General features: G+C 48.6%; 1 protein-coding gene across 1 annotated transcript; it reads right to left on the bottom strand.

Annotated features, from left to right (window-relative positions):
* Positions 1–3,063: 3,063 nt before the first annotated feature.
* Positions 3,064–27,947, bottom strand: LOC144142419 (uncharacterized). Its single transcript, XM_077673921.1, has 5 exons — positions 27,609–27,947; positions 23,017–23,136; positions 19,566–19,701; positions 15,886–16,018; positions 3,064–3,205 (listed from the first exon to the last, which is right to left on the bottom strand). Exons 1-5 carry the CDS (start codon positions 27,768–27,770, stop codon positions 3,109–3,111), a joined length of 648 nt encoding a protein of 215 aa, XP_077530047.1. The 5' UTR covers positions 27,771–27,947; the 3' UTR covers positions 3,064–3,108.
* Positions 27,948–27,979: the final 32 nt, after the last annotated feature.

The following is a 27,979-nucleotide window of genomic DNA, read 5'->3' as shown; positions in this document are numbered from 1 at the left end:
TTGTGTTGTCGTTGTACTTGATTGCTAGAGCGGATCTCAGCTTTGAAATTTCGTGTCAGTACTCCTTTAAGCGGGTGCATTAGCCCTTCTCACACCCGATTCCTGGCCAATCCCCCATGTGGGTATGTGCCATGTCAGCGGCCAGGCAGCGCGCGCCCATCTCCCCCCGTTGCCAAGGAAGACGAGGAGCGCGGGCACCCGCAGCTGTTGCTATGTGGACGGACGGCGGTCAACGGAATTCAGGGTCGCTTATAAAGTGCATTCGCACTTAATAAATCGGTCGCAGTTAGCACAGGACCAGGGTAATTGGAGATCTATGGGAGAGGCCTTTGGCATGCAGTGGACATAGACAGCCTGATGATGATGATGATTAATGTGAATAGGGCCACATCCTTGTAGAGGCAAAGTTGATTAGGACAGCACACGCTGATGCATACAGCAAACATACTGCGATTTGTCGATTCTAAGCTGGCACTTCTTTTTAAAATCGGGATACGAAAGTCTTGTGTCAGCTTATTCTTTGAATGATCTTCCTCCTTCCACCATAGAAGCAAAACACAAATTAGCAAAAGCAGTCTGGGGCATTTATATTAAAATGTGCCAAGTATTCCACTAGTGACCACTAGGTGGCCGCAGTCGTAGTCAACTGCAGTGCTAGTTGGAACCTGGCATTTTGAACATGCTTGCAATGCTTGGAGTTGCGCTGGCTTGGTAGTAAAAGTCCACCTGTTTGGTGCTAGTATTGCATTGGTACAGTGTCATTGTAAAACTACCTTTGAATGGAAAGTTGTGCCGGCGGCCAAGTGTTTGAATGTCTAAGCAAGGCTTATTGCGTCAATGACTGCATTGGAGGGGGTCTCGAGACAAGCGGTGATGACATCCCGGAATGCTTCACTGCTGGCCTGTTCCAAGAAATGCGACATTGCAAGAGCACTTGGAGGGGCCTTAAAGACAAAATGCAACTTTGTTTGGTTTGAAGGAACTAGCCCTTGGCAAACTGCTCAGCTCCATCTACTTTTATTTATTTTTGTTTCAGAGCACCCCTAAAGGCCCTCAATAGAGGGTATTACATGGAGGAGGGGGGGGGGGGGCAAGCACGCACTGAAGATGCACATATGTTGACAGCAGTATAAGAAAAAATAGAAAAAAATGTAGAAAAGAACAAAAAAAGAAAACTTTGGCACGATAGGAAAGAAAGATAGCAAAGATTGAAAAGCAAAACTTCGGCACAACAATATAGCAGGGATGCAATCTGTTTTAGGAAACACCATTTGAACAAATAAACGAATTGCGCTTGTGCAAGAAGGCACTTGCAGAAGACAAGGAAATTACTCTACAGAACCAATTAAATACCGTTAACTACGCAAAATCGATGAAGGGCAAAAAAAGGGAAGAGCGGTGGGTGCACAATACATTTCGAGAAGCAATGCAATTCAACGCGTCACAATTGGCGAAGCAACTCTTAAAATTTAGTGATGTCTGTTTGTGGAGGGCAAATTGTTCCAGTCCGTTATGGTAGGAATGAATGTGCATAGAAGGACGAGTGACACAGTGGGCGCTTAACTTTGTTGGGATGATCTCTGCGCGAAAAAATGGCTGATGGAGGCTGAAAGGAATCGCTGTGAAGTGTTGGTGGGTGGAAGTAGATTTTACGGATAAGGGACTGGCGAGCGTATGTGCGCCGAACACAACTTGTCCACTTGAGCATGCTGTTTTAATGCTGCAACGCTTGAAAATGTAGAATTGGAAAAAATGAAGCGAACAGCTCAGTTCTGTAATGCCTCAAGGTTATTTGTAGTATGTGCTTGATGAGGGGAAAAAAAAAGAACGCAAGAAATATTGAGCAACTTTCAAATTAAATGCTACGGGCACATGGTATGGGCCAACACGAAAAACAGTTTTCTATCTGTTAAAGCATTCAAGTGACACAATCAAACAGGGCCCCGTACAATCGCACAGCCATGTTTTATGGCGGTGGCTTAGGATGGCGATTTCCAGTTATGCAAAAATATTCCGCGATGCCAGAAAATTGCCGGAAAATGGCTGGGGAATCACCACTGCTACTCGCGCTTTCTTCAGCAATTCTAGTACTAGTTTGAAGTTTGCATTAAACATGGTTTCATTGTCATCGAGAGGAAGCGATTATTTTAATCAGCTAAACGTGCATTTTTGTGCAAAGAGGACAGTAACAATGAAACCAGCATTGACGAATAAACTGAACGCAAGCAGGTTCATGGCTAATGAACACAATTTAGTTTATTAGCTGCTGTCATCCTTGCCCAAATATTTTGGTTGGCTTCTATTCAAGGAAATTTCATTTCCCAGCCTTCCAGATTTCAGAAGTCTGCTTAGAATCGGTGCCAGCATAAGTATGGTAGCACACAACAGCGATAAAACTTTACATCACCATCCTAAACCAGCTGGCAGAACCTTGTACTGGCCTGTTCTGGCATGCTTTTTATTGTTTTTTGCTGTAATATCGTGCGAGGGCTTTCAACTCTGTAGCCTACAAATGGAAAAGAGAACCATCATGCTTCTCATCTCTCATGCTTGCAGTGTTACACAGAATGAATGACAAGATAGTAATTGTTTTTTGGATGTTCTCTGTAATGTGCCAAAACAGAAGACACCAATTCAGATTCTATTCCAGGTGTCTGACTTCCCCAATTTCTCGTAGTCATGCAATTTCTGAAACTTCTGGGCTTGAACATTTTGGTTTTACAGAACTGTTGGTAATGCATCAGTGCTTCCCTCTACTTTGTTTGTTGGGCTGTTTTTGTTCAGGCCATTTTGTGGTTTCCAAGATTAGAAAAAAAAGGTGGGTGGGGGGGGGGGTCAGAGTGCAGTATTCCATTCGCTCTAGAGTGACCGACGTGCCTCCCTCACTCTGCACACACTACGGGGGCCCTTACAGAATGCTTAACATACACAGGAACCTTGATTGGTAGAAAGACCACTTTTTCTCCCCTGTTCCACAAAAGTGCCGGTGAATTAAACAATTCAGAATCTCCAGAGTTGGCAACCAAGCCGGGACAGTTGGTTCATGTCGGCTCCTTCAAAACCACAATCCGCAGACTGAATCACACCAAGTAGGGAAGAAGCAGCTGTTTATTGGAATGTCTTTGCACTATGCACATTCTTGGTTGCACGGACAAAATCTAGATACAGCTGCTTTTGCTCGATCTTCTTCCGCTGTGCCTCAATGCTGAAAAATGGAAACAAAAAAGGGAATTACACCAGTGCAGGTCTGAGCATCACTGTGTATCTTTCTTTTGCTTTTTCCACAACTAGTGCTGCACTCTCCAACAGAGTACGGCAAGGAAACATTGAGCAGACGGATAATTGGAGTGAGTCTCACTTTTAACACGAAAGTGTTTTCTGCCAAGATACAAACCTCACCGACGTCATATCCGCCACGGAAATAACGTCACCAGAAAATTCTCAATTCACACGGTGGTGCTAGGATTCGACACCATGATCACTCTGGCTGCAACAAGAGGCGTGAAACACTCTACCGACTGAGCCATGAAGTCGTGCCCGAATAGCTGTACAAGCGTGCCTTATGTCCTTTTCTCTAACTGCTCCATTCAGATGGTGCTGCCGTCTAGGAGAGGAGAAGTAGTGCACCATGACGCTAATGAGTGCCGATTGTAGTTGGCGCCTTGATAGGGCAGCGTATAGCAGCGTAAGCTGCCGCGTTTATCCATCTGCCGAACTCAGCGAACCAAGCTACGAACTCTGCCTCTCGCGTTCCACAAGCTGAGCTCGTCACAACACAAGTGTCTGGTGTACACGCCACAGATCAGTACCGAAGTGGTGGGAGCTTTACCGAAGCAACCTGCCAGCAGGACGTCGCTCGACAAGTGCACCCACAAGACTTCTGCCAACCCACACATCATGCTCCTTTCGCTGAAGCGGACCGTGACTTCACCAAACAATTCGCTGGTACGCACGGTTTGCAAGTGCCTAGGGTTTCTGTCAGATTTACGCAATGCTCCAGTACGTGTGATCCAGTGTCTAATGTATATGTGTCTAACAGTGCCATAACGATGAAATATAAATAGCGATGTGCAAGTTCATATCGATGCACAATAAACATTCACCTGCTCCTGTGAAAGCATTATCGATTCCTATGAAAAGAGGATCAACCACATTTTCTATTTCACTATTCAGTCAAAGTGTGAAGGCTCAGCTCTTTGCTTATGAGAGAAAATGCCACATGCCGTTTACAGCTGCATCACAACCACTGCAGTGACACTGCACTAGTTCAAATGCATCTCAATCTTCAAAGACAGTCACGTTTACGCATTTGAAGGTTTACTATTACCTTTTTGTTAGTTCACACTCACAGACCAAACGCGGTTGCAGTCAATTGAATTGGTGCCCTCCAGACTTGCTCAGCATAGTCGACATCACAAGCATCAATAAAAATGATGCCAGAAAACCACAGTTGACAATTTATTTTCTTGTGAAAAAAGAAATGTGTAAACTGGCATAACAAAACTCGAGACAGAAATTACATGTTTGTGGGCTTTAAACCCTAAGGTAAATAGACCACATAACAACTCTGTAGTGTTTCTCAATGTTCAACTCCACGTGTTCCACACGAGATGGCTTTGATTCAAACTTGCTGACTGTACATGCATAGGCAAAGCATGCTTCAACAAAAATGAAATAGTTCTTCAAAGACGTCTCTGTACAATTAACCCATATTTTCTAGAGTCCAACACCTCCTCCATTCTAACGCACACCTGATTTTCGCTAACAGAGAAGAAAAAGTGCAGAAGTATTTTTTACAGGACAAGCCATTTACGAGTGCAAAAAACTCCCACCTCCCCTCGCGGGAACCCCTGTGTAGATGCGACGCATAGGCGGAGCGGTGAAGGGACCGCGTTTTATAGCGCGCATAACGTTGAGGGGACTGCGTAAGCCGGTCCCAGTCGATGACGTTGGCGTACTTGTAAAGCGGCATGGACTCTAGGTCTGAGCCAAGCGTGGATGTTGCTTCACCGGAGAACGGCACACCGGTTATATGCGCAGCGCGCCCGAAGGAGAGGAAACCGCGGAAGAGAGAGTACTGCACATGCGCCGGCCCCAGCGCGTCTGCCGCGGCTATGACGCAACACAATCCAACACAATCCACTTTAATCCAATCCAAGCCAATCGAATCCAATCCAATGCCCCTCGCGAGAGAGTGTTCGCTATCTGAGATGAGAGGGGGTGAGCGGCGGAGAGCGCAGCGAGGAGAATGGGGGAGGGGCGGACAACACCGACGCCGGAGGGACAAGGCGAGTGAATCAGATGCTCTGCATCTAAAACCATCTATAATATCCCACTAAGGGGTGGCGCTGCGATCGCCAACGAGAGCTGACGTGCTCACATCGGCTCCGGCTTTTATGACCATTTTTGCAGTGCTAATTATTAGTTATCGCCGCATAACTATTACCAATGTTTCTGTAAAGGTGCGGGTCATTAACCAGTACCAGTCGCTAACAAAAGGTACGTTTTTGCGGGACTTTTCTTGTGAGGCTCGGCGGCGTTCCGCCAAGCCTAATCGAACAGCTGGAGTCCACAGCTAGCTAGGCCTAACCTCGGTGAGGGAGGGCCGTCGTCCTCGGGCGGTGGCTGTACAAACATGACGACCGAGATGGAGACGTCTATTGATCGGGAACCGGCGAATTCCGGCGTTAGCCAGATGTGTATTGAAGTTGAAGGGGAAGAAATTTCTTCCGAGGAATTCAATGACGGTGCGGGCTGGTCGCACGTGGGCCAGCGTATAAAGGCCCCAGCCGGCGAGGTCACCGCCCCTCGACAGTCGAGGTCTACGACGAAGAACTTCGCCAGGAATGTGAAAGCTTCGGTAACGAGGGCAGCAAGGATGCCGGACGTTCTACCGAGGGAGGAGACGAAGGTGGTGGTGCGGCCTAGGGGAGGCCTTAACATCGCGAGGACTCATACCGCCATCGTGGCATCGGCAATCATGGCGGCGGCGAATGTATCAAGGGAGGACGGGGCAGCGGACACCTTCTGCCCCAATTTGCAACAAAACATCATGGTGGTGAGTACCCCCGACGATGCACGTGCTTTACTTTACGCCAAGATACAATCGATCTGCATTGGTGGCAAGGAACATGTGGTTGGCGCATACCAAACTGCGCCATATGGCACCGTTAAAGGAGTGATTAGAGGTATCCCGATTGAGGACTCCCCAGCCATGATCGACCGGAACATTGTAAACTCGAGAAATCCCCTGGCACTTGGCGCGAAGAGGATTGGTAGCTCGACCACGGTCATCGTTGCTTTCGGGGGCCTGAAGGTCCCGAATTACGTGTGCTACGGTCCCGTTCTCATCAAGTGCAGCCTATACCGAAAGCAATTCGATGTGTGTAAGCAGTGCGGAAAGGTGGGCCACCGCCGCGACGTTTGTCCGAACCCTCACGTGAAGACGTGCTTCGCTTGCGGGGCCGTAAACCCCAAGGACGACCATACCTGTACCCCCAGTTGCAAATTGTGCGGCGGGCCACATCTGACCGGGGACAAGGTTTATAAGAATAAGTTCAAGACCCCATACGTAGTTAGAAAGAGGCAGTGGGAGCGCAGGATGGCCGAACAGCAAGCGCAGCAGCAGCAACAAGCGGCGCTCGAAGCTGAGGAATTTCCACCGCTGACATCAGCAGCTGCAACAGCTGCCGGCCCAGCTCGTCGCCGTGCATCGCGTTCCGCCTCGAAGCGCAGGGGCAGCGAGAGCAGACGGCGTAGCGTTAGCCGTAAGCGATCACAATCACGTGACCGCGTGAGTTGGGCCGATGCAGCAAGAAATGATGCTATGAAAGCACAGGGGGGTACCACCACCACCACCTCCAATGCCACCGCAACCACCAAAAACGTCGGCGGCAACAGCACCAAGGCGAAGGAAGACGAGGCGATGAGGGTGTTGAAGGAGGCCAACGAGGAACTCCGGCGCAAGAACAACGAGCTCGAGACGACAGTCATTAGGCAAGAGGCGACTATCAGCAAGATGGCAAAAGAGATCGCGGAAATCAAAAAGCTTCTGACGCCCCGTTCCACCAATAACGAAACGCCTCAAGCGGTGCCGTGTGAACCCACACCCAGCACTAGCAGTGCTGTACCCGCAGCGAAGGAACCGGCACCCAAGAGACGAGCGATCGAGAACCTGAAGGAGCGCAAACTTAACGATAGGGTGGACAACCTGGAAGACAAAGTCGACCGAATCGAGAAACACCTTGACAGGCTCGAGGAATATATTAAGACAACCTTCACTAAGATGATTTTCGACAAGTTCGCCGACATCGAGCAGACATGTCAGCAGCTAGCGAACGCCATACAGCAAGTCACAGCGCAGCAGTACAATCAGCAACAATCATGGCCGCTCCAGCAACAACAGCAGCAGTGAAGGGTCTGGTGACCTGGCACTGGAACTGTAACGGTTTCGCTAGCAAGAGGGCAGTCTTACAGCAACACATAACACAAGTAGCACGCAAGCCAGATATAATCATGTTACAAGAGACTCGCACCGACGCGGTATCGCTCCCCGGTTACAGGGCTTACATCAAGTCTCCGGAGGTCACCGGCGGTAGAGGAGTATGTACGTTGATTCGCAAGGGAGTCACCTTTATCGAACATGAGTTGCACAAGAGTAAAATAGAATACACTCTCATCGAGGTCGTTTCGGGCAAGAAACACAAGAACAGCACCTTTCTGCTTAACGTCTACAGTAGCCCTTCGCACCGGAAACAAAAGTTCAAGACACTCCTGCACAGAGCCAGCACCACGGCGGGGACCCACAGGCTCATCGCCTGTGGGGACTTCAACGCGGCGCACCCGGCATGGGGATACCGCAAGCAATTGGCCAAGGGGCGAGATCTGTTTCAAGACACAATAGACCTGGGCTTCACCCTCATCACGGACCCGACGGATCCTACGAGGATCGGAAACTCCGTGGCCAGAGACACGACGCCGGACCTCACATTCGTGAAGAACGACGAGAAGGGCAAGATCACCTGGCGCAACACGGGGTCCGAGCTCGGAAGTGACCACTACATCGTGGAGGTCATCATACCGGAGGAGGTCAACACGTCGGAGGACACCAGAAAGCATAAATTTACTGATTGGGATGCCTTCCGTAGCCTGTTACCGACGGAGGAGGAGGACATCGAGAACATAGAAGAATGGTCGGCCCTCATCGCGGGGAAGATCAAGGAAGCGACCAAGACCATAGAAACGGACGCACAGGTCGACAAGATAGACAGCCGCCTGGCGCACTTAATAGAAGCGAAACAATCCATCCTAAACAGGTGGAAGAAACAACGGCTGAATCGGCGACTGAGGAAGAAGGTAGCGGAGCTGAATCACGCCATCGAAGCCCACTGTCGCGTGCTATGCACGCAAGAGTGGAATGAAATCTGTAGCGCTGCGGACGGGCAGATGCATTGCGGCAAGACCTGGAACTTGATGCGGCATCTGCTCGACGAGACCAAAACAAAATCCCATCAACGCGACCGCCTCACAAAGATCATTCACAGAGCAGTCAAGGAACACGGGAAACCAGAAGTAATCAGACGCATCGACAGCAAGTACCTCCCGGTCACACCCACGGAAAGGCATCCTGAGTACGCGGGTCAAGCCAACGATAAGCTCGACCGCGACATCAGCGTCGAGGAGGTGCGAGCGGCCTTGCATGACCTGAACAGCAAGTCTGCGGCCGGCCCGGATCACATCTCGAACAGAGCGCTCAAGAACCTCAGCGATGCGGCCATCGAGAACCTCACCGGTTACTACAACAAGTGCTGGAGGGCGGGGTCACTTCCCCAGCAGTGGAAGACTGCCAAGACAATCCTCATCCCCAAACCGGGCAAGCCACCGAACACGGACAACCTCCGGCCCATCTCGCTCACGTCCTGCGTGGGCAAGGTGTTGGAGCACGTCCTCATGTGTAGGTGGCAGGATTACCTGGAGGAGTCAGGACTGTACCCCGCCACGATCATCGGGTTTCGGCGTTGCCTCGGCACCCAAGACGCGATGATTCTGTTGAAGAATGAGGCCATTGACGGCAACCTAACGAAAGACAATAAAGCCATCCTGGGGCTGGACCTGCAGAGCGCCTTCGACAAAGTGAAGCACTCTGCGATCCTAGCCCAGGTGTCCAGACTGAACATGGGCGCAAGAACCTATAACTATATCAAGAACTTTCTGACAGGCCGGACCACAGAGCTCTGCGCCGGCGATCTGCGACTCCAAGAGAAGAGGCTCGGCAGTGTCGGGACCCCCCAGGGCTCGGTCATCTCGCCGTTGTTATTCAACCTCGTTATGATCGGGGTTGCCGAGCGGCTCTCTCGAGTCGAGGGGGTCCGGCACACCATCTACGCCGATGACATCACTCTGTGGGTTACGGGAGGCAGCGATGGTCACATCGAGAGCACGCTGCAAGAGGCTGTCGACACTATCGAAGACCAGCTAAACGGATCCGGCTTGATCTGCTCGCCGAGCAAGTCGGAGCTGCTGGTGTTACGACCGAAATACGTAAGGCGAAACAAGAGCGAGCCCAGGGATTACGAGGCGATAAAGATCGTGACGAGGAGCGGCCAGGTGATCCCGGAGGTCGATAAGATACGGGTTCTCGGTATGATTATAGACAAGCGTCGCGGCAACAGCGAGACCGTTTCCCGCCTTACAGCCAAGATTACCAACGCAGTGCGTCTCATCAGACGGGTCGCCAACCGCAAGGCCGGGATGAAGGAGGAGAGCTTGATTCGGCTTGTGCATTCCTTCGTAATCAGCCACGTCGCCTACGTTGCAGCCTTCCATAATTGGATGCAGTGCGAAAAGAATAAGATCAACGCCCTGATACGCCGAGCGTACAAGGCGGCGCTCGGGCTGTTCGAGTGCACAAGCACCGACAGGGGTACACAATACCCTCGAGGAAATTGCTGAAGCGCAACGATCCGCCCAACTGGAGCGGCTCTCTACGACCGAGACCGGTAGGCGCATTCTGCAAGACTTGGCCTTCACGCCTGCGGCGAAGGCGAGCAGCGACGCTCCTGTCCCAGACGAGATCCGGCGCCGGATTCGGGTAGATCTCATCCCGAGGAACATGAATCCGGAGTTTGACAAGGAGAGAAGAGCGGCGAGGGCCAAGGCCCTCATCGACTTGTACGCCAAGGACGAGCACGCCAGGTTCGTGGACGCGGCTGAATACCAGGGAGACAGCGAGGCATTCGTGGCTACCGTCATCGAGGCGTCGTCTGGCGCGACGAGGGCGGCGGCGAGCGTTCGGGTCCGACAGGCGTGCCAGGCGGAGGAGGTGGCCATAGCCCTGGCCATTGCCGACCCCGGGTGCCAGACAGTGTTGTGCGATTCCAGGAGTGCCGTGCGGAATTATGCCAAGGGCAAAGTGTGCGGTGAGGCTGTGCGCGTTCTGTGCTCGGCCGACCTCCAACGAGAGAACAGGTGTGTTAAAATAAAGTGGTTCCCGGCGCACGCGGGCAACGATGCGTCGGCCAAGCACGACAACCACAACGAGACGGCACACGCAGTGGCGCGAGCGCTAACCAACCGCGCCACTGCAACCGACCGTCCACTGTGGTGTAGCGCCAAGGACCGTATGACGACGTTCAACGAACTTACACAGTTCCACCGCTTGGCTCGAAGGACTCTCCCACCCCCGCATCCGGGGCTGAGCCGAGCGGAGGCGGTGCTGTTCAGACAACTGCAGACTGGGTCCTTACCCACCCCAGTGTTGATGAAATATGTGTACCCGCAAGTGTATGCGAGTGATGTGTGCCGCGTGTGCCAGCGGGAGAGGGCCACCCTAACGCACATCCTATGGGACTGCACCAAGTTCCCCAACGAAGCGTCGACAAGTACAACGATTCCGCCGCGGCTCGCGGCTGCGGCGAAGTGCTATGACCAAGAAATCCAAACCTGGGCCGTCCAGCAGGTCTTGGCGGCTCTTGAAAGACAAAGGCCGAGCGAAACCGCCGGGACGTTGCCCCCAAGGGCGACCGAACGCAGGAGTAGCACGCGCCGTAGTCGAGTAAAGACCACCCGCTGAGAAGACGTAAGGGCCCGCGTCGCGGCGCCACTTAATGGTGGTATCGCTCTGCAGGCGACTAAATAAAGTTGCCTCCCCCCCCCCCCCCCACTAAGATGGGTCTTATCACTCCAGAGTTTTCACAAACCTTACAGCAAACCACACATGAGGGGCCACTCTTCCAAACTACAGTTGTAAAAATCTGCCACCACTTACCGAAAGGGTAAGACTGACTCTCGTGCGCATCATTTTTGTGTGTGTGTTGCTGTAGTGGGTGGCAGGCGCCTTCTTTCTTTGTGAAACAATAAACCTCACTTGCGTTTTTGTTTTTTGCTGTTTTGATGCTGCTGCCGCAGTCTGCACAATCTTTGAAGCCTTGCTCACGCCAAAGGGTGATTATGGGTGCCCTGTGTCGAAGTGATAGGCAACCACTGGCACTGTGTTCAGCTTGTACTAAATTCGAAAGCGCACGCCATTTTGGGACTTATTTTCCAGGAAAAAAAGGTGCGCATTAAAATCAAGTAAATAAGGCAAGTGAGCTCGAGGAAGCTTGGAGTGTTACTGTGATACATTGTAAAATTTAGGCCCCTTTAAAAAAGTGCGTGGAATCTCCAAGTGCTTACATTTACAAGTTGTCAGGCTACAGCACTGCTCTGCGATCAGTGGCTACACGTGAAAAATTTCAGTTTAAACTTGACCTGTGCAGATCACACATTTAGCAAACCACTCAATCACCTTAACACTGTTTTCGATGGGCAGCATTATCAATGATAACAAATACAAATTTTGGTGCTCTCCAAGCGCTTCTGGACAGCTAACGCCATATAAAAGGTAAAAGAGGAAGTATTTCATCAGTTTCGCTTTCAAGTTCCTTTTCTCTACCGCGGGGGGATATTTTTAAAGGTCTGCCGCTCACCGATGCTCCACTGAAATGGTGAATTTCAATAGATTCCAATGAATCTGAGCTGTAATCTCTGGAAGACTGTAGCAGCGCAGACATGGAAGACGACTGATTTGTCAGACTTCAGCATGAAAGGCGAAAGCGTGTCAAACTGCCCCGGAACATCAGCAGTTCTCCGCTGGTAACTTTCTCCTTCTTTGCGGGCCGTTTTATCGCTGCCACGCATTGATGTAAACATATCCGGCCTGCTCTAAAGGCCACAGCTCTTATCTGAACGGTGTCGACTTCGCTCGGGTGGGACCACTTGGCACCGGCTGCACAAAGAGTGGAGCCAACGTTTGTTCCACCGCGTTGCGAAACTGCTTTGCTCAATGGCATGATAGGCACTAGTGCTTATATTGTGAGACACCCTGACCACGACTCTGTGCTCTTCAACACGTTACGGACATTTCCTCGTAATCGGTACATTATCATCAGTGCTAGCTCTCATGGCCCCGGCATCATCATCACCTGTACATAATCATCATCAGCACTTGATGGGGTTTTATGTCCGAGTGTCCGAATAAACCGGTCACGCTTTCCATCGTCTCTCAATATTTTTGTACGTACGTAAATAACTTGTGTACTTACAGTGCTTATATTTGCCGTATTCTTCTATAAGGGCCTTTTACTTGAAGTGTATACTTCAATTTCTTTTTATTTACCCTGTGCAAAGTAGCGTTGATATTTTCATCATGTTCTTCCTTTTGTTGCTCTTTTTGTTTTGATAAATTTGGTAATAAATTTGTTTGAAATTAATACTGTTGAAAAGACCTATCCTTCCTCTATCATTTCATACCTTACACTTTAGCACAAACCATTTTCTGTGGCAGGAGAAAAATATTTCATGGACTACCCAAAAACAACCGATTTTTCCACAGTATCGAAAGTGTTAAACATTGACCTCCGTCCTCTTCTACAAGGAAGATACTCCTCATAGCCACCTCCTCTCCTAAACTGCAACAGCAGCTGTGTTGTGCACACGTGACAGGTGGAGAGGATATGACAAAGAAGAAAGACCAAGAAAAAAGAAAAGTGCGATCTTCATGTCGGGCTTGAACAAGTGTTGCTGTTGGATAATTTCTTATAAAAAGTGAAACAACCAACGGTATTTTCTGTTGCAGTTACTGTGCAAAAAAAGTAACAGTATTACAGTTGCAAGTCCCTCTAACTTAAAAGTAACTTGTTAGAGTTCTGAGTTACTGAAAAGGTAACTAGCTACCAGGTAACGTGTTACTAGTAACTAGCTACTGACGGAGACTGATGAGAACAGTATGACCACTGTTCATAGTTCAAGATCATCTTCCAAGCAAAGCAGAACCACCCATATCACTGATGCGATAAAATGCACAAAAAAGAACGGGACGAACAAAAAGACACGAACATCCTGTTTTGCACATTTTATCCAATCATGTCAAAAGAGCAAGTAGGTGGCCCTTGAAAAGTAGGTCCTTTGATGCACCTATATCAGGCCTTTCTGAGTTTGAACTCCTGTGGAATGCCAAAGGAAACAAGATACTAGCAGTGCTTACATGTAATGCGCTGACAGTTTTGAGCCGCAATAAAATATGACCGTAGATTACTTGTGGTCAGCTACCTACACGCATGCAGTGGTCACGAGGAGTAAGCCAAGCTGTGTGGCTAATGACATGGATTGAATTGCAATGTAACGGGAAGCTGGAGTAAATGTAGTCATGGCAAAACAATGTGTACGAACAAACACACTCTTCCTAAGACGAGCCACTTTACACTTTTTTTTTTTCACAAATCAATTCAGATATACAGCAGATTATGTACCGTGACACAGCAGCAAGACCTGCAAAGGATTTTCTATTGTCCTTTCCTACCGGGGAAAAAAAAAAAAGAAAAAGGCCATGCATCCATTACAATTGCGTCACTGCAGTTGTCATCGACAGACGACAGTCATCGGCCACCCCTGACTGTCCACCCACTGGAGGTTTGTGGAGTTCAATCTTCCTCAAATACATCTAATATCTTTTCACTGAACAACGTTGACAAATATGAAGCACCTTTGTAGGTATATTACACTGAAAATGTTTCGCCCATTTAACTCTTTCGTTACCGCGGGAAATTGGCCAATTCTTAAGGGTCTAACAAAACATTTTTTTGCGTTGTACATATTGGTTAGGCACACATTGCAGTGACATAAAATGCAGATTATTCCACGCGCTTTCCAATGACACCAGTTTTAATAATGTTTTCCTAAATAATCATTGCGAAAAAAATTATCGAATTCGAAATTTCTGTCCACGCGTCGAAGAAAATAAGAAAACGTAAGTTGTGTACAATAAACCACCAGTAGTAGAAAAAATTGAGAATATACATTTTGTAGGCAGACATTTCAAAAACTCGTCCTAGAAAAAAAAATTGAATTGCGCGGTACAATTTGTGAGATATAAAAGAAAATGTTAGCCCGCGTGGTGTCCGTGCCATGTGGTGAAGCCCAACCACTATTTCAAATTTTGCTATTTTGGATGGTTCTCTAGAAGAAATCTGGTGGTTTGACATTATTAAAGGCCCAAATTAGCCTGCACATGATGTAAAAACACCTTGTGAATGATTATGACCGGCACAATATTGAAGGCAAGCGAGCGATGTGAAAAAATCCACTTGGAGTTGAGAACCAAACTCTTTTTGTTGACGTTCTGATGATCACTTATCAGTCAGAACTTTCATTTGCGGTTTATTATCATGTTCTGACTCACTATGGTAGCCTTGCTTGCAGGAATAAGGTACTATGCGCTAGAATCATGCCCAGCAAGCTTTCACCACCAAGCCGCCATCGGGCTGTGAAACGAGTTCAGCACTCCGAGCCTACTACATTGCAGCGCCACCTCACAATTTCGAAGAGAAACAAATACAAGGTTGTTGGAGACTCTGTCAGAATAGACAGTACTACTAAGAAGCGACACTAGACCTCCGGAAATACCCTCGTATGAAACCGAAACTGGCCGGTCAACAGCTGGCGGTGTTCAAGGCCAATTGGAACCGTTCTCCTCGTCTGAACTGACACCCGACGACTTGGTGTTATCGTTTGACATTCAGCGGAAGCTCTTATCGCAGAAGCAAGGCGTAGATAAAGTGGAAGCGCGAGCGGCATGCTTGTTTGAGGAGCAGTAGCGGGCAACGGAGGCGCCATGGCAAATGAGCTTGTAGTTGGGTAACTGCGTAGTAGTGGTAGTAGCGCCAAATATGAATTTCGCAATGCAGAAACGAAACCGAAACTTCTGGAAACTGGTTGAAAATGGCAGGCACACTTGCTAGACATGCGGGGGACCATCAGAAATAAGCTTTGGGAGAATGAAGCTGCCCTTTGTCCGAACCAAAGATCATTAGTGGATAGCTGGGGCCATTTTCGAGTAATTATCACCTCTCAACGCTGTCGGATTACAAAGCTGACCCCATTATTTGGTATTTGACTTGCCGGGAGCCTTTTGACAAAAATATTTTATGGTAATGCAGCCTAGCGACGACCTGCATGCTTTTTTCTCAAGGGCAGCAGCCACGCCCCCTTCCTCAAAAACACAGGCACCTCAGCTCGCAAAAAACGCCGTCAAAAATCTCAATGTCGCCGGAGCGGGAAAATTTAAACTGATTCTAAAAGGGCAGTGCCTAGACTAACCACTGACCGCATTAGGTACACGAGAAATGACTACAACATGTCGAAATAGGCAATATAAATCATCGATCACCGGTGATCGATTTGAATAGGCGTGGTAACGAAAGAGTTAAATATCTCGCTCATTCATTCTTTCCGCTTTCCCCGGGCGGCTGAATTAAGGGATGGACAGACAGATAGGCAGACCAAAATTTTCACGTTTGAGTAGCTCAAAGGAAGACTGTCGTCTTTAAACGAAGGAACTCGACCTATTACCTGGTTAGCTCTTCCAAGATGGCCTTGCTTGCCGTGTGAAGCCTGTCTTTGTTCTTGCAAATGTCGAGCAGCAGCTGCAAGCGGGCCTGGTGGGGGCCTTCCAAGAGCTCCCCCAGACTGGAACTCAGGGCCTCTGCGAATGGCGACAACGACATAACAGCAGCATTAAGGACGAACCGCCGTTAGCTACACAATAAGCCGAGTGAACCAACTTGGCAAGACTTCGCAAGCATGGTGTCGACAAAAGCTGCATAGCTCACGGTAGTGCAAGCCTTTAACGTCCCAAATGTGGATACATCAAACTTCCCCACAGATCACACACGCTTTCTAGGACTATGGAGTTTCGGTGCAGAGGCAGAGACAGCCAAAGTGAAAATTACAGCTTGCCCGAGCGACTGTCTGTTGGTGGATGCTAACATCAAAGCGGCCATGAAGACAAAATAAAACTTGGGTTCATTAAAAATGCCGCTTCGTCCTGTCATCCATGATGCCAATTGCAGAGCGGACTTGCAACAATGGAGATATTAGAGAAAACAGCTGGACGAGTGGAGACCCCCCAAACGCCTTTCTGCCGATTTTTCTATGATGTCACAGAATCTTGATTGTGCGAATAGCGGCCACCGACCCAAATCACCACCCAGAAACATTGACTGGGTGATGGTAGTAGGGCCAAGAGATCCGGTTAATTCCGTCACTTGAATGCTGATGTGCAATTGGGTTCTTAGGGCTGGCCTATATCACAGCACAGTAGGGTGAAATTTGCAAGTTCCTCGATGCTTTTCCCTTTTTCGGGGTGAAGAAAAGCTGAGTGAGTGACTGAACAACGTTGTATTTTTTATTCATATTCTGTCTTCAAGTAAAAGAGTACCCTTTAACTTGGTGCACTGTTAAATCCATGTTAACCCAGTGGCTATGCCTCACTAAGTGCCAGTCCCACTTGCAAGGCCCCAGAATGGGCAGCAAGTAGGCTAATTGATGCATGTCGAAACGCGAACAAATGTCGCGAAAAACCGCGTTTGTGCTGTTTGCGCCTCCCAAGTCTACGCCCTGGTTTCCACACTGTTGATTCGCGTTTCATTCGTCAGAGTTACCGACACCACTCTTGATTTTCCAAGCAATTTTAGCAGTCGCAATGTGGTTGCTTGCGCTCTGAATTTCGCAGCACACACCGACTATCTCCGCAAAGTTGCCCCCCCACCCGCTGTCCTTACTGCCTTTGCTCTGCCATTATTAGCACAAAAAGCAGTCGTGGTCAGACAGATATCACGCGAGAACAAAATTTTGGGTCGCAAGCACAGCACATGACCAGCGTTGGTGCCGCCTTTGACCTTTGGCATCCTCTGCCAACCCAACCAAAACAGCACTGAGGCCAGGAGCCAAGTTGTGTGCTTTAAGCTGGGCACCATCTGTCCTACGGCTGAAATGCGTCGTTGAAATGAAACTTTCATTGAAGTGGAGCTTTCTTTTTTGCGTACCAAAAAGAGGTAAGCGGTAGTACTGACAGTAAGTCGTTCTTACTGGACTCCTCTCCTCACCCTTCTCTTCTCTCTTTTGGTAAAACACAATTGGTATCACTGTTTTCAGGACAAAGCCGTTTTCTAAATAAACTAAACTTGTAGCAATTTGTCTTTATGGCCCCTTTAAGGTACAAAATTCAGCCAGGCAAAAAACGCTTTGTATGCTGACTGAAAACTAACAGGTGGATAGGCCTGCATTACCGTACTTGCGCGGTTCTAATGCGCCCCGATAGGAACACGTGGGCGGGTTTGCAGAGATAAATAAAAAAATAAAATAATAAAAAAAAAAAACCCTCTACCGCACACATGCAAAAGACATGACACAACATGCATTAAAGAAGGACATTTAATTTGACGCATGCAACTGTGGCAGCCAAAATTAATTGTGCTTCATAAACTTGCTTGATTTATTGATGGGGTTCATTGTAGAGGCACGCATTGTGGAGAGTTCCAGATTACTTTTGACCACCTGAAGACGTTTAACGTGCGTCGAAATCTCGAATACACGGGTGTTTTTGCCTTTCGCCGCCACCAGAAATGCGGTTGCCACGGCAGCGAATTGAACCTACATCCTCACCCTTTATAAACTTGCTTGTTGAGCTCCTGCTGGAAATAAAACTAAACTATAGCGGGGAACATTGAAGCTGTTTGCGATATAAAGGGCCTCGACCTTCATAATTCTAATTGCAGCAGCGGGAAGCAGCTGACCGAGGTATGCCATTGAGGAATGAGTTTGCCAAAATTCACTCACGTGGTGCTGACGGATTGCTATTTTATTTGGTTAAGTTGGATTTTCAAAGGACTTCGTGTATGGCAATGCTGCAGGCTGCTTTAAAGCCTACTTAGGTTTCAAGCCCGACTGTAAAGTGCACACAAATTTAAAATATGGCAATGCTGCAGGCTGCTTTAAAGCCTACTTAGGTTTCAAGCCCGACTGTAAAGTGCACACAAATTTAAAAATTCGAAGGCTACCTTTCAGCAAAAAAAGGTGCGCATTAGAGTCATGCAAATACGGTACTCCTGTTGTTGACCCAAAATAGAATGCGGCATTTGAAAGTTGCAACAAATGAACAACAGAAAACATTGACGTACAGGGTTCGTACAGGATTCACGGACAAGATTCAAGGATATTCAAGGACTTTCAAGGCTCTGCCAGGGCATTTTCAAGGGTCCAGCGGAGCATGTACGTGTACTAACGTTTCACTACTGTTTTCACATGCTAAGCGTTTGCGTCTTTGCATCTAAAAAAAACCCTCACGAAAAATCTCTTGGGAACAGCTCCACCCTTCGGAAGTGGGCAAGTTTGCCCCCACCCACAGTAATACTGAGAGGGCTTTACAAAAGCCATGCCATCTTGAACTTTTTCAAGCACTGCAAATGCTCTTAATACACATAGCGAGGAACATAACTCAATAGCCCCTGCCATTCCCATTCCTCAAATTTCTGTGTTCATTAGGGGGGCATTGACGACTCTACTGGCTCTGCCCACCATCACACCCGTCTAAATAAAAGATTCCAGTAAAGCTTAGGAGCTAGATGCACTGTGTTCTTGCATTCAGTCTTGCTTATCTGTGCTCATTTATTTCACCCTAGAGTTTCAGCACCATTTGTTTTCGAAACATAGTGGGGCATGGCTATGGCGGGGCCCAGCAGGGAACGATATGTAAAATGACTAACAGGATGAGGCAATGCAGAAAGCAGTATGGAGGATCGCAAGGGGACCTATGCTAATTTCTGCCTGCTTGGAAGCACGGACTTCCTTCCGTACGAGCCAATGTGTAAAGCACATTCCTGCCCCCCCCCCCCCCCCCCCCCCCCCAAGCTGGCTTTAAATTGTAAAACGCCTGTTCTGGATGGGGAATGTGTAGGGCCACACTGATATACGCCACAAAAACCCCGTCACATATACAGGCCTCTTCTTTAATGCCCAAAGAAATCGAGGGTTTTCAAGGAGAAGGAAAAAATTCCAGGCTTTCAAGGCCCTTGAAAACTCAATTTTCAATTTCAAGGGTTTTTAAGGACCTGTACGAACCCTGGACTTAATAAGCACTCCTTGCACCTGCAATTTGTTCAATTTTACATTTGTTCAACTCGGCTGACACGCAGCCCCTATGTAAATTGCATGAAAAATACACCAGAGGCAGGTGGTAAACAGGAAATCACCGTGGTCAACCGGCGTCGCCTTTGCAAGCGACAGGGGCCTTGAGGTGGTCTCCAGCCCGTTGAGAGTCTGCGCGAGCTTGTCCATGAGCTCCTTCAGGTTGGCATGGGACCCAGCCAGGCCGCCATCACCACCACCCTGGACAGTGCAGGGGATGAAGAACAGTAACTTCAACAGGGTAAAAATTTGGGCTGGCTGGTACATATTCAAAGACAGCAAAACAGCGCAAGGGACGGGACAAAGGTAGAACAGGACAAAGCGCTGCCTAACAACCAAACGCTTTATTTCCGTTCATAAAGGGGTGAAGAAAGGTGGGGGGACACAAACAAACAAACACTCGCAAACTTTACGAGGAAAGGGAATCGGACAGATATCTTACTTCTTTTGATAGTAGGGCCAATGACGGAGCGCTCACACACGTGTCGCCGCGTTCATAAATGCAGTGCGCCTCGCACATTTCACGAGTAGGCTGGTCCCCGTATGGTTTGATTATTTGACACTTCTTGAACAGAGGTTTGCGTCCGCATTTTTTGCAGCGAGCCGAAAGACGAGTTAGGAACGCCTTCTAGCGTGTTCGCATGTTCGCGCAGGTGATCATTCATAGATCATCCTGTTTGTCCTAGATAACAGCGCTTCGCCCCATTGCTCTTCCTTGGTACCGTCCTTCGTGCTATTCTGCTGTCTTTGAGGAACAGTTCAACACTTGCCTGGACATCTGCACAAATGCAGTGAACTTGTACGTACCAAGCAGAGTTCCAACAGTACGACTAAAAAGATCATGACCAAACAGAGAAGACAACACCACATTCGCTATTTTCTTTTCGTTGTACTATTTGAAAGCCCAAGTACCAACTAGCCAGTCATTCGGCCAACTCCAGCAAGTAGCTTATGCATTTTGATGAGTGACAGAGCCGTACAACTCACTGTGTTCTGGGGAACATATGACGCCACGTTACAATTTTTGATGGCACTAAGGCTTGGGCAAAGGCAGAAAGCACCAAAGCAATTGACTCATTACGGGGTTTAAAGGGCCACTGCTACACAGGCGATGAGGCACGCCATAGTGGAGGGTTTTTTGACCACCTGGGGATCTTTAACGTGCGCCAAAATCTCAGACACACGGACGTTTTTGCTTTTTACAGAAAGCACCAAATCGTTTTCTCACAGTCCATCCATGTCTCTGCGTGATGTCATCATTTGCTGCATCTGCCGAGACCACAAACACGGAAAATTCACATTCCGGATAAAATCAAGCGCTCATGTCTTAAGCGACAGTGATGACCAAAAACACTGCGCAACAGCTGTTGTCTACAAAAAAAAATAAAATAAAAGGAAGAATGCGGTAACACACGATCCAGTGTGTGACAATTATCCCCAGTGCAAAATAGCCAAAATTGCACCAAAACTACACCAAGGCTTCTTTCCATCACCTTGTACAAAATTTCTTCATAAAACAGCATCAGGTCCTCAATTTTACGAGCTTCCTTTCATTGAGCAAAAATAGAAAGCACGAGGAAGTTGGCTTGTCTGCCGTGCACGTGTGTCATGCGGCACAGGGCTCTGCTCGAGTACTGAAAGTCGTTGGCAAATGCAAGGACTGCAATTGTGTGCTAATAGTTGATTTGAACAAAAAGTATTGCAAAAGAGCCTGTCTCTACGAACGCCGAGTTTCACGCAATATACGCCAGACAGGATTCTTCTGTCACTAGCATTTGGGGGCCACCCTGCTAGCCTGGCCATTATGGGAAGAGCATATTTGCATTAGCTTAACAGCTGGCTTAGCTCAGAACATTTTGGCAACTGTGAAAATGCATGCAGTGCAGCAAAAGTGCCCAGAAAGAAGTGTCCTTCTACACTGGTAGGAAGTAACAATGCAAAGTGAATATAAGAAAGTAGGATAAAGCATTTTTTAGCAAGGGCAGTAAGTGAGCGAGTGAGCACGCTCAATACCTGCCTACACATTTGCGGCCTGACCAACTACAGTCGAACCTTGCTATATCGAAGTAGCATTGGGACACCAATTTAGTTCGTTATATTCGATATTCATTAAAAAAAAGTCGAGCTAAAAATCTGTTTAAACCAATAAATAATTTTGCTCCCGCAAAAATTCTTGATACAAAAATGCATTATTTTATTCTTCGAACCTACTATAAACAACGTAATCCTTCTTCTCATTGTGGCATTGCAAGCTCAACCAACCAAAACATGAAACTTGGAATTACAACAGAACAAAATTCATTTGACGACAGGCCTCCGTTCCTTTTCTTTTTTTTTTCGAGGAAGGATGCGATCTTTGTGTGGTGGCTGCTCACAGCACTGAGCAGGACAAAGTGTTCCACAGTGTCCACGAACAAAGGGGCCCTTTCTACCTCTGCAGTTTCGGACGCCGGGTGTTTTTCCAAGTAGCTTCTCAGCCTACCGGTCAAATATTTCTTCGTTATATCCGATAGTGTGAGCAGCTCTCACAGATTCACTTTTGTTATAAAAGAATAAGTGTCATTTAAATGAAGTGTGACCAACCAAGGCTCGTATTTAGTTCGCTATAGCCGATAATTCGCTATATCAGTGCTCGTCATAACGAGGTTCAACTGCATTCTTATAGCCACCAGTGGACACCCCACAGTAGCTGCACAGGCACTTCAAGTTCTTCTCCCCAACCGCATCCACTGTGTGACAGCGGGGTCTTCACTTTAGGCCTCACCCCGAGACCACAGGCCTTGCAGCACTTCTGACACTGTGATCTATCTCTCGGCACATCTTCCGCCTCCTTTTTCTTAAAACCGCTCGGCTCATTGCTGCCTTCGTTAATCACCTGATAGGCTAATCACCCCACATCACTTTCTCCTTTTGCGAAAACAGCACCCTCTGGGGTTGGAATAGAGTTGAGCAGGTTATAAAAGAGGAGCTATTATAAAAAGAGGAGCAGGTTATAAAAGAGGAGAACCATAAGAAAAAGTTTGCATGTTTCCGTGGTTCCTTTGACAACCTCTATGGCTTCAAAAACAATTATGCCTTGTGCCCATACCGTACTTTCTCGCTATTTCCTCATCATACGCACTGTGGGGACCTAGGCACTAGCACCCCAGGGAAGTACTCGGGTAACCAACCTCACTGGCTGAGCAACTTGGCCATTATGTCGGTGATGGGTTCCGCACGCTTGTCTATGTCTACTGTAGGCCTCTCCTAAAGACATCCAACCACCTTTAAACTGCACTATTCACGTCCACTGTTGGCCCCCAAATTTTCTCATCTCTCGTGCGAGTTTTGCCTTAACCTCCTCCTCATGCCATCCCTAAGCTGCTACTCAGGTGGTCTCATGTTTGCACTCACAGTAACCACACGTTTGCTCCCCCAGTGGTCATAGCACTGGTAATGCTGCGCTGCCGACAGCAGGCCTTGCAGCCTCTTAAAGACAAAGAGACGCGAAGAAAGCCCACTCGTCCCCCTCCTTACCAGGGTGTCCAGCACTTGTTGGAAGTGGCGAAGATTCTGCAGGGTCTCCCTGCGCGTCTCCAGCTTCTTGATCTCCTTCAACAACTCTTGCTGATGATGAGTGAGCTTAACAGCTTCAGGCTGAGACACGGGAGGAAACAACAAACTAGTTACATTCAGGACTCTATGTACTTGCGTCTTTCCAATAATCTTGTAGTTGTGAGTTAGCATCCTGTCGCCAGCCTCTTTTTTTTTATGGTGTTTTCTGAATGCTTTTTCCACTAAGATAAATCAATAGCAACTAGCCCAAACTTCTATTCTGTTCCCACCTACGACCTACAAAGGGTTGCGTTTTTTGGCACCACATAAGCTCTGGAAGCTTTGCAGACTTACAAACCATAAGCGATCTACTTAGCCTACGTGCAATAAAAAACACAAAGACAGTTTTGGTAGTGGTGCCGAAGGCCTTCCGCTACCTTGCAAGAAAAAGTGCATCGGTCAGACCGGGCGTTACCTCACTGAACGAACACAGCAGCAATGTAAAGAAAGGCTCGGTGGGATGGCTGGTGTTACGCTGCACAAAATGCGGTTGCGACCCTCCGTTCCACAAGTGTGAAATTGTGGCCAAACACAAAGTAACACAGGCACAGCTGATAAGAAAACACGGGGGAACAGTGTGTCAGCACTGCCTCTGTAGCCTCAACAAAAAAGGAGCTTGACTTTCTGGGTTGCGTGCCAAGTCTTATGATGTGTGCCAGTTTTACATGTCTACATCGGAAGCCTTCTATTAATAAAACTGTTGGAAGTGGTGCCCTGTGAAGCGTGTCCTCTCGCACGTTCTTGTTTGGGCTGAATTTCCATTCCATTTCTTGCCTCAATGGCGGCCAGGGCCGTAGTCATAAATTTTTTTTGGAAGGGGTTACAGGTTACTGGAAGGGGGGAGTTTTGCAGAAAGAAACGCTAAGCCTTGCAACACTTATCGCTGCCCGCAAAAAAATTTTTCAAAAGGTGTTCGAACCCTCAAACACCCCTCCAGCTACGTCCCCTTGCTTCCTTTTTTGAGAGCCATTTCAAGTATCAACACAGCTGTATTAGCTATTTTGCTACAGACCGGGCAGGTTTGTAGAACTGCTTGTGGAATAATGCGCGACAGGTGTCGCCAACCCTTCTAGGAAGAGAAATGCCAGCTGCAAAGGCCAGTGCTACCTTCTAGTGGCAGGCTGCGCATGCGCGGGCTGCCAGTCCGCGATTTCCGGCAGTCGCTTCCGGCAAAATGAACAGAAGGGCGTCCCCTCAGCTTTCTGCTCGGACGGCGGCTATGCTTCCTAGCGCTGCAAATTTTTATTTCCTCCTTTTCGACAACTCCTGGTGAGTTCCTGGTGAGTGAAAAAAGGCAAAGACGTTTGAGGCCACGTTGCGAGAACAGGGCTACCAGCGAGAAAGTCGAAAATATGATAAAGAAAAAGTAACGAAAAAGGAGCTTCAGCCACTGCCGATAACTCGGAAATGTGCACCTACTTCCGTGGCATTCATGTGAAAAGTACGGGCGATCACGGACAGGTGCGGGAGAAACTAAGGACGAGAATGTTTTGTGCGCGAGTCTGCCGACTGCAAGATTTCTGGGCGGCGTGCCCTGACGACCATCCTGACTGCCATTTTTTAGTTCGCCGTGGCAGCTGCTAGGACGACTGTTACTGCAAAAAGGTCCATTGGTTGCGAAGCTTTCGGAACGCCTTTGAAACAGCCGTGTCGCCGTGTAGCACAGGCATACGCGCAGCAGGGTTGCCACTGAGTTTGAAGTGAATGTCGCCAGACGGCGAGCAAGAAGTCGCCAAACTAGCCATTTTTTCTTAAGATTTCGCCAAACATATCGCCACACTTGATATCTGCGGTAGCACCTAAAAATAAAAGCTTCTAATTTTGTATACTCCCTTAAAAATCTGCACTGTTCCAAACACTTACATTATATTGACGTTTTTCAACGCCAGTAGCATCGTGCGCTTAAAATTTCCTGGTTCTTCGACTAGTTAGATGGTGCCGAAAGGCTGGCCCAGTTATCATGGTAAACTTCTAGTACACTCTAATCATCGTCTTTAACGACGGTGCGGAGCACAATACAGTATCAGTGCAACAAGTAGAAATACCATTGGTGAAACAGTGTAAATATTTAGGAGTATGGCTGAACAACAGCGAAGATTACACGCACGTGCATGAGGCTCACATTAAGACGAAATGAAGCCGGAGCGCGGCTATAATGAAGCGTAGAGCCCTCTGGGGATTCAGCAAATACGAAATGGTAAGGGGAGTCTGGAAAGGGGTCATGGTACCAGGATTAACTTTCGCAAATTCGGTTCTGTGCATGAAACCAGAGACCCAAGCGGGCCTCGAGGTAAAGCAGAGGGCGGTAGGCAGATTGGCCCTAGGGGTCCACAGCAAAACTACAAATGAAACAGTACAGGGGGATATGGACTGGCCGTCTTTCGATTCGAGGGATGCGCAGAGGAAGATAAAGTTGGAGGAGCGACTTCATGACATGGAGGACGAAAAATGGGTTGCGAGGTTGTTTAAGTACCAGTATATGAGGACACGCGGTAGAGACGGAGGACCAGACAGCTGACCAAGCGGTACGGAAAGTTGGAAGGGGAAAGTGAGGTTTACACAAAAGTTAAAAAGCAGGTAAAGGCAGCAGAGACGGCAAAATGGAGACAGAGAATGGAAGCAAAAAAAAAAAAAAATCCTGGAGACTGATAACGCAGAGAAATGGGAAATCAAGAAGGAGGGATTCTATGGCAATACGAGAGGAAGTGCACTGCTCTTCGAGGCACGGGCGGGGTGCCCGAGAACCCGGGCATACACGGGTAGCTACAGGCAGCAGGATGAAACATGTGCATGCTGCGGCAGTGATCGGGAAACTATAGACCATATTGTCAGGGGCTGCACAGAGATACGACCACCGCGGGGTGAGGGGGAAACAACGCTGGCCAACACCGACTGCGCTGGCAGAGGCTTTGGAATTTGGGGCGAGGGGGAACCTCAACTTCGCCATATAGGTGACGAAGAGGCGACTGGAGTGGTGGTGGAGGAAAAGTAGGAAAGGGGTGGGTACACAGGCGGAGTAAAATGGGGGTGGGAGCGATGAGTTTAGAACAGGGAAGAGGGGAGATGCGAGGGAGGAAGCAAATCTATTAGGTTAGCTGGGAGTAGGGCAGGTAAGCGTAATAAAACAGGCAAGTCGGTCGCTGACAACCGACGCCTCGATTCAAAGGAAGAGCCACTAATCATCATCATCAGTTATCATCAATATCTAAAGTTCCTTCATTGCTTTAACCAAAGCCTCTAGCTTTTTTTTTCTTTGTGACTGAGAAGGCTAGTACAGCGGGGTGTGGGGGAACATAGCAACAGTTGCAGGAAAAGCTTAATTAATAATAATAATAATAAACATTAAAATATAACCACGCCGAGGCGCCACCTTTACCTTCAGCCATAGCGTTATACAGTAGGCTATGGCTTAGCCGACGAAGAGACTTTTCCACCGACGTAGCATGTGATTGTTATCTTGCAAACACAGAAAAAAAAGTAGTGGCTGCGCTTGGAGGGATAAGTACCCAAAAGCACGCTGAAAGTTAGCTACCTGCGCGGTGCCCCAGCCTCACTGGAGCCATGACAGCGGCGTACAGGGGGGATTAAAAGAAATACAAACAACGGAGCACACAGCCTCCGCCGCACCGTCTAGCTGCACTGTCAGTAAACTGCGCGCATGCGTAGTTCTTTCCGAGCATTTGAGAGTGTGGCCTACTGTTAGGGGAAATGCCTGATAAAGAAGCGACGCTGATCATTTATTTCACAGCGCCTTGTTATGCTCTGTCGCCACTGAGCATCCTGTTATCTGCTACATTCGGGAGCCAAGCGTGCAGCAGGTCGATTGTAGCTAGCATGATGCTCTTCAACGATCATCCTGCTCAGTGGCGACGCAGCGTGAAAAGGCGCCTCGAAATAAACGACCGGCGTCGCTTCTTGATCAAGCATTTCCCAATAATGTAGGCCACACTCTCAAACGCTCTCGAAGGAGTGCGCATGCGCGCAGTTTACTGACTTTGCAGCCAGACGGTGCAGCATGCGTCGGAGGCTGTGCGCTCCGTTGTTCGCATTTCTTTTAATCCCCCCTGTACGTCCCGCTTTCCGCCTGCCCCCGTGCCCCCGCCTAGACATGCGCACGCCTCGGGCGAAATGAGACAAACAGCCCTTCGAACGCCGCTTTCTGGCTCCGGCCCGACGGCAAAGCTTTACACTGCCGCCGAGACAGATGAAGAAAGGGGAAGCGGATAAGGAATCGCCAGAAATTCGCCATGTCGCCATTCATGATTTTACCTCACCACGGGCCTTTCAAAGTCGCCAATTTGGCGAAAAGTAGCCACCAGTGGCAACCCCTGAGGCCGACGCCACACCACTACTCCTAAACTTCTCGGAAAAATCACCAGACAACTCCTGTGGGCAAGAAACCCCTAGCAAATGCGCTGCACCAACGTCATAAGCTGCTACGCTAACCGCGTCCGCTCAAACAACTAGAAGAAGTAAGAGTGGGAAGAGGCTACGCGCAGAATGCCACCCCTTACCTCACGCTCTGATAGTCGGGCGACGCGGTCCTGCAAATCTTGTTGCCGGGCCTTGTCGCGCAGGTACGCCGACCAGAGGGCGACATACCGGCGGGAAGCGTTCCTCGGCGCATTGGTGCCAGGTGCTCGGGCCGAGGGCCCATCCCTACCGCTATCAGCCATAGGCGTCTACTAGAAATCCTCCCTGTTCTGTGACTGCTAGAACCGCAACTGCCGTCGGAACCAACGTTACTATAATAAGCTGTTCTAGTAACGTTGGTCGGAACAGTCGAACGTATATTATCTCTATGAGTCGAACTGGTCGAACGCCGGCGCGCCTGTTTTGGTTGCTCCAGTTGCAATTCGATTCGAGCGCCAACAGCGCCATGCCG

This window comes from Haemaphysalis longicornis, unplaced genomic scaffold, assembly GCF_048455015.1.
Source record: "Haemaphysalis longicornis isolate Haplotype H1 unplaced genomic scaffold, Haemaphysalis longicornis Haplotype H1 scaffold_6, whole genome shotgun sequence".
Lineage (NCBI taxonomy): Eukaryota > Metazoa > Arthropoda > Arachnida > Ixodida > Ixodidae > Haemaphysalis > Haemaphysalis longicornis.
This window is presented reverse-complemented; position numbering and strand designations above follow the sequence as displayed.

What these genes read in the sequence shown, in the direction of transcription:
- LOC144142419 (XM_077673921.1), bottom strand. Translation starts at nt 27,770, where the DNA reads ATGGCTGATAGCGGTAGGGATGGGCCCTCGGCCCGAGCACCTGGCACC. An exon ending in AACAAGTGCTGGACACCCTG is followed by an intron (nt 19,702 to 23,016) that starts GTAAGGAGGGGG and finishes TGCACTGTCCAG; the next exon opens with GGTGGTGGTGATGGCGGCCT. An exon ending in GGCGACGCCGGTTGACCACG is followed by an intron (nt 16,019 to 19,565) that starts GTGATTTCCTGT and finishes CGCCATTCGCAG; the next exon opens with AGGCCCTGAGTTCCAGTCTG.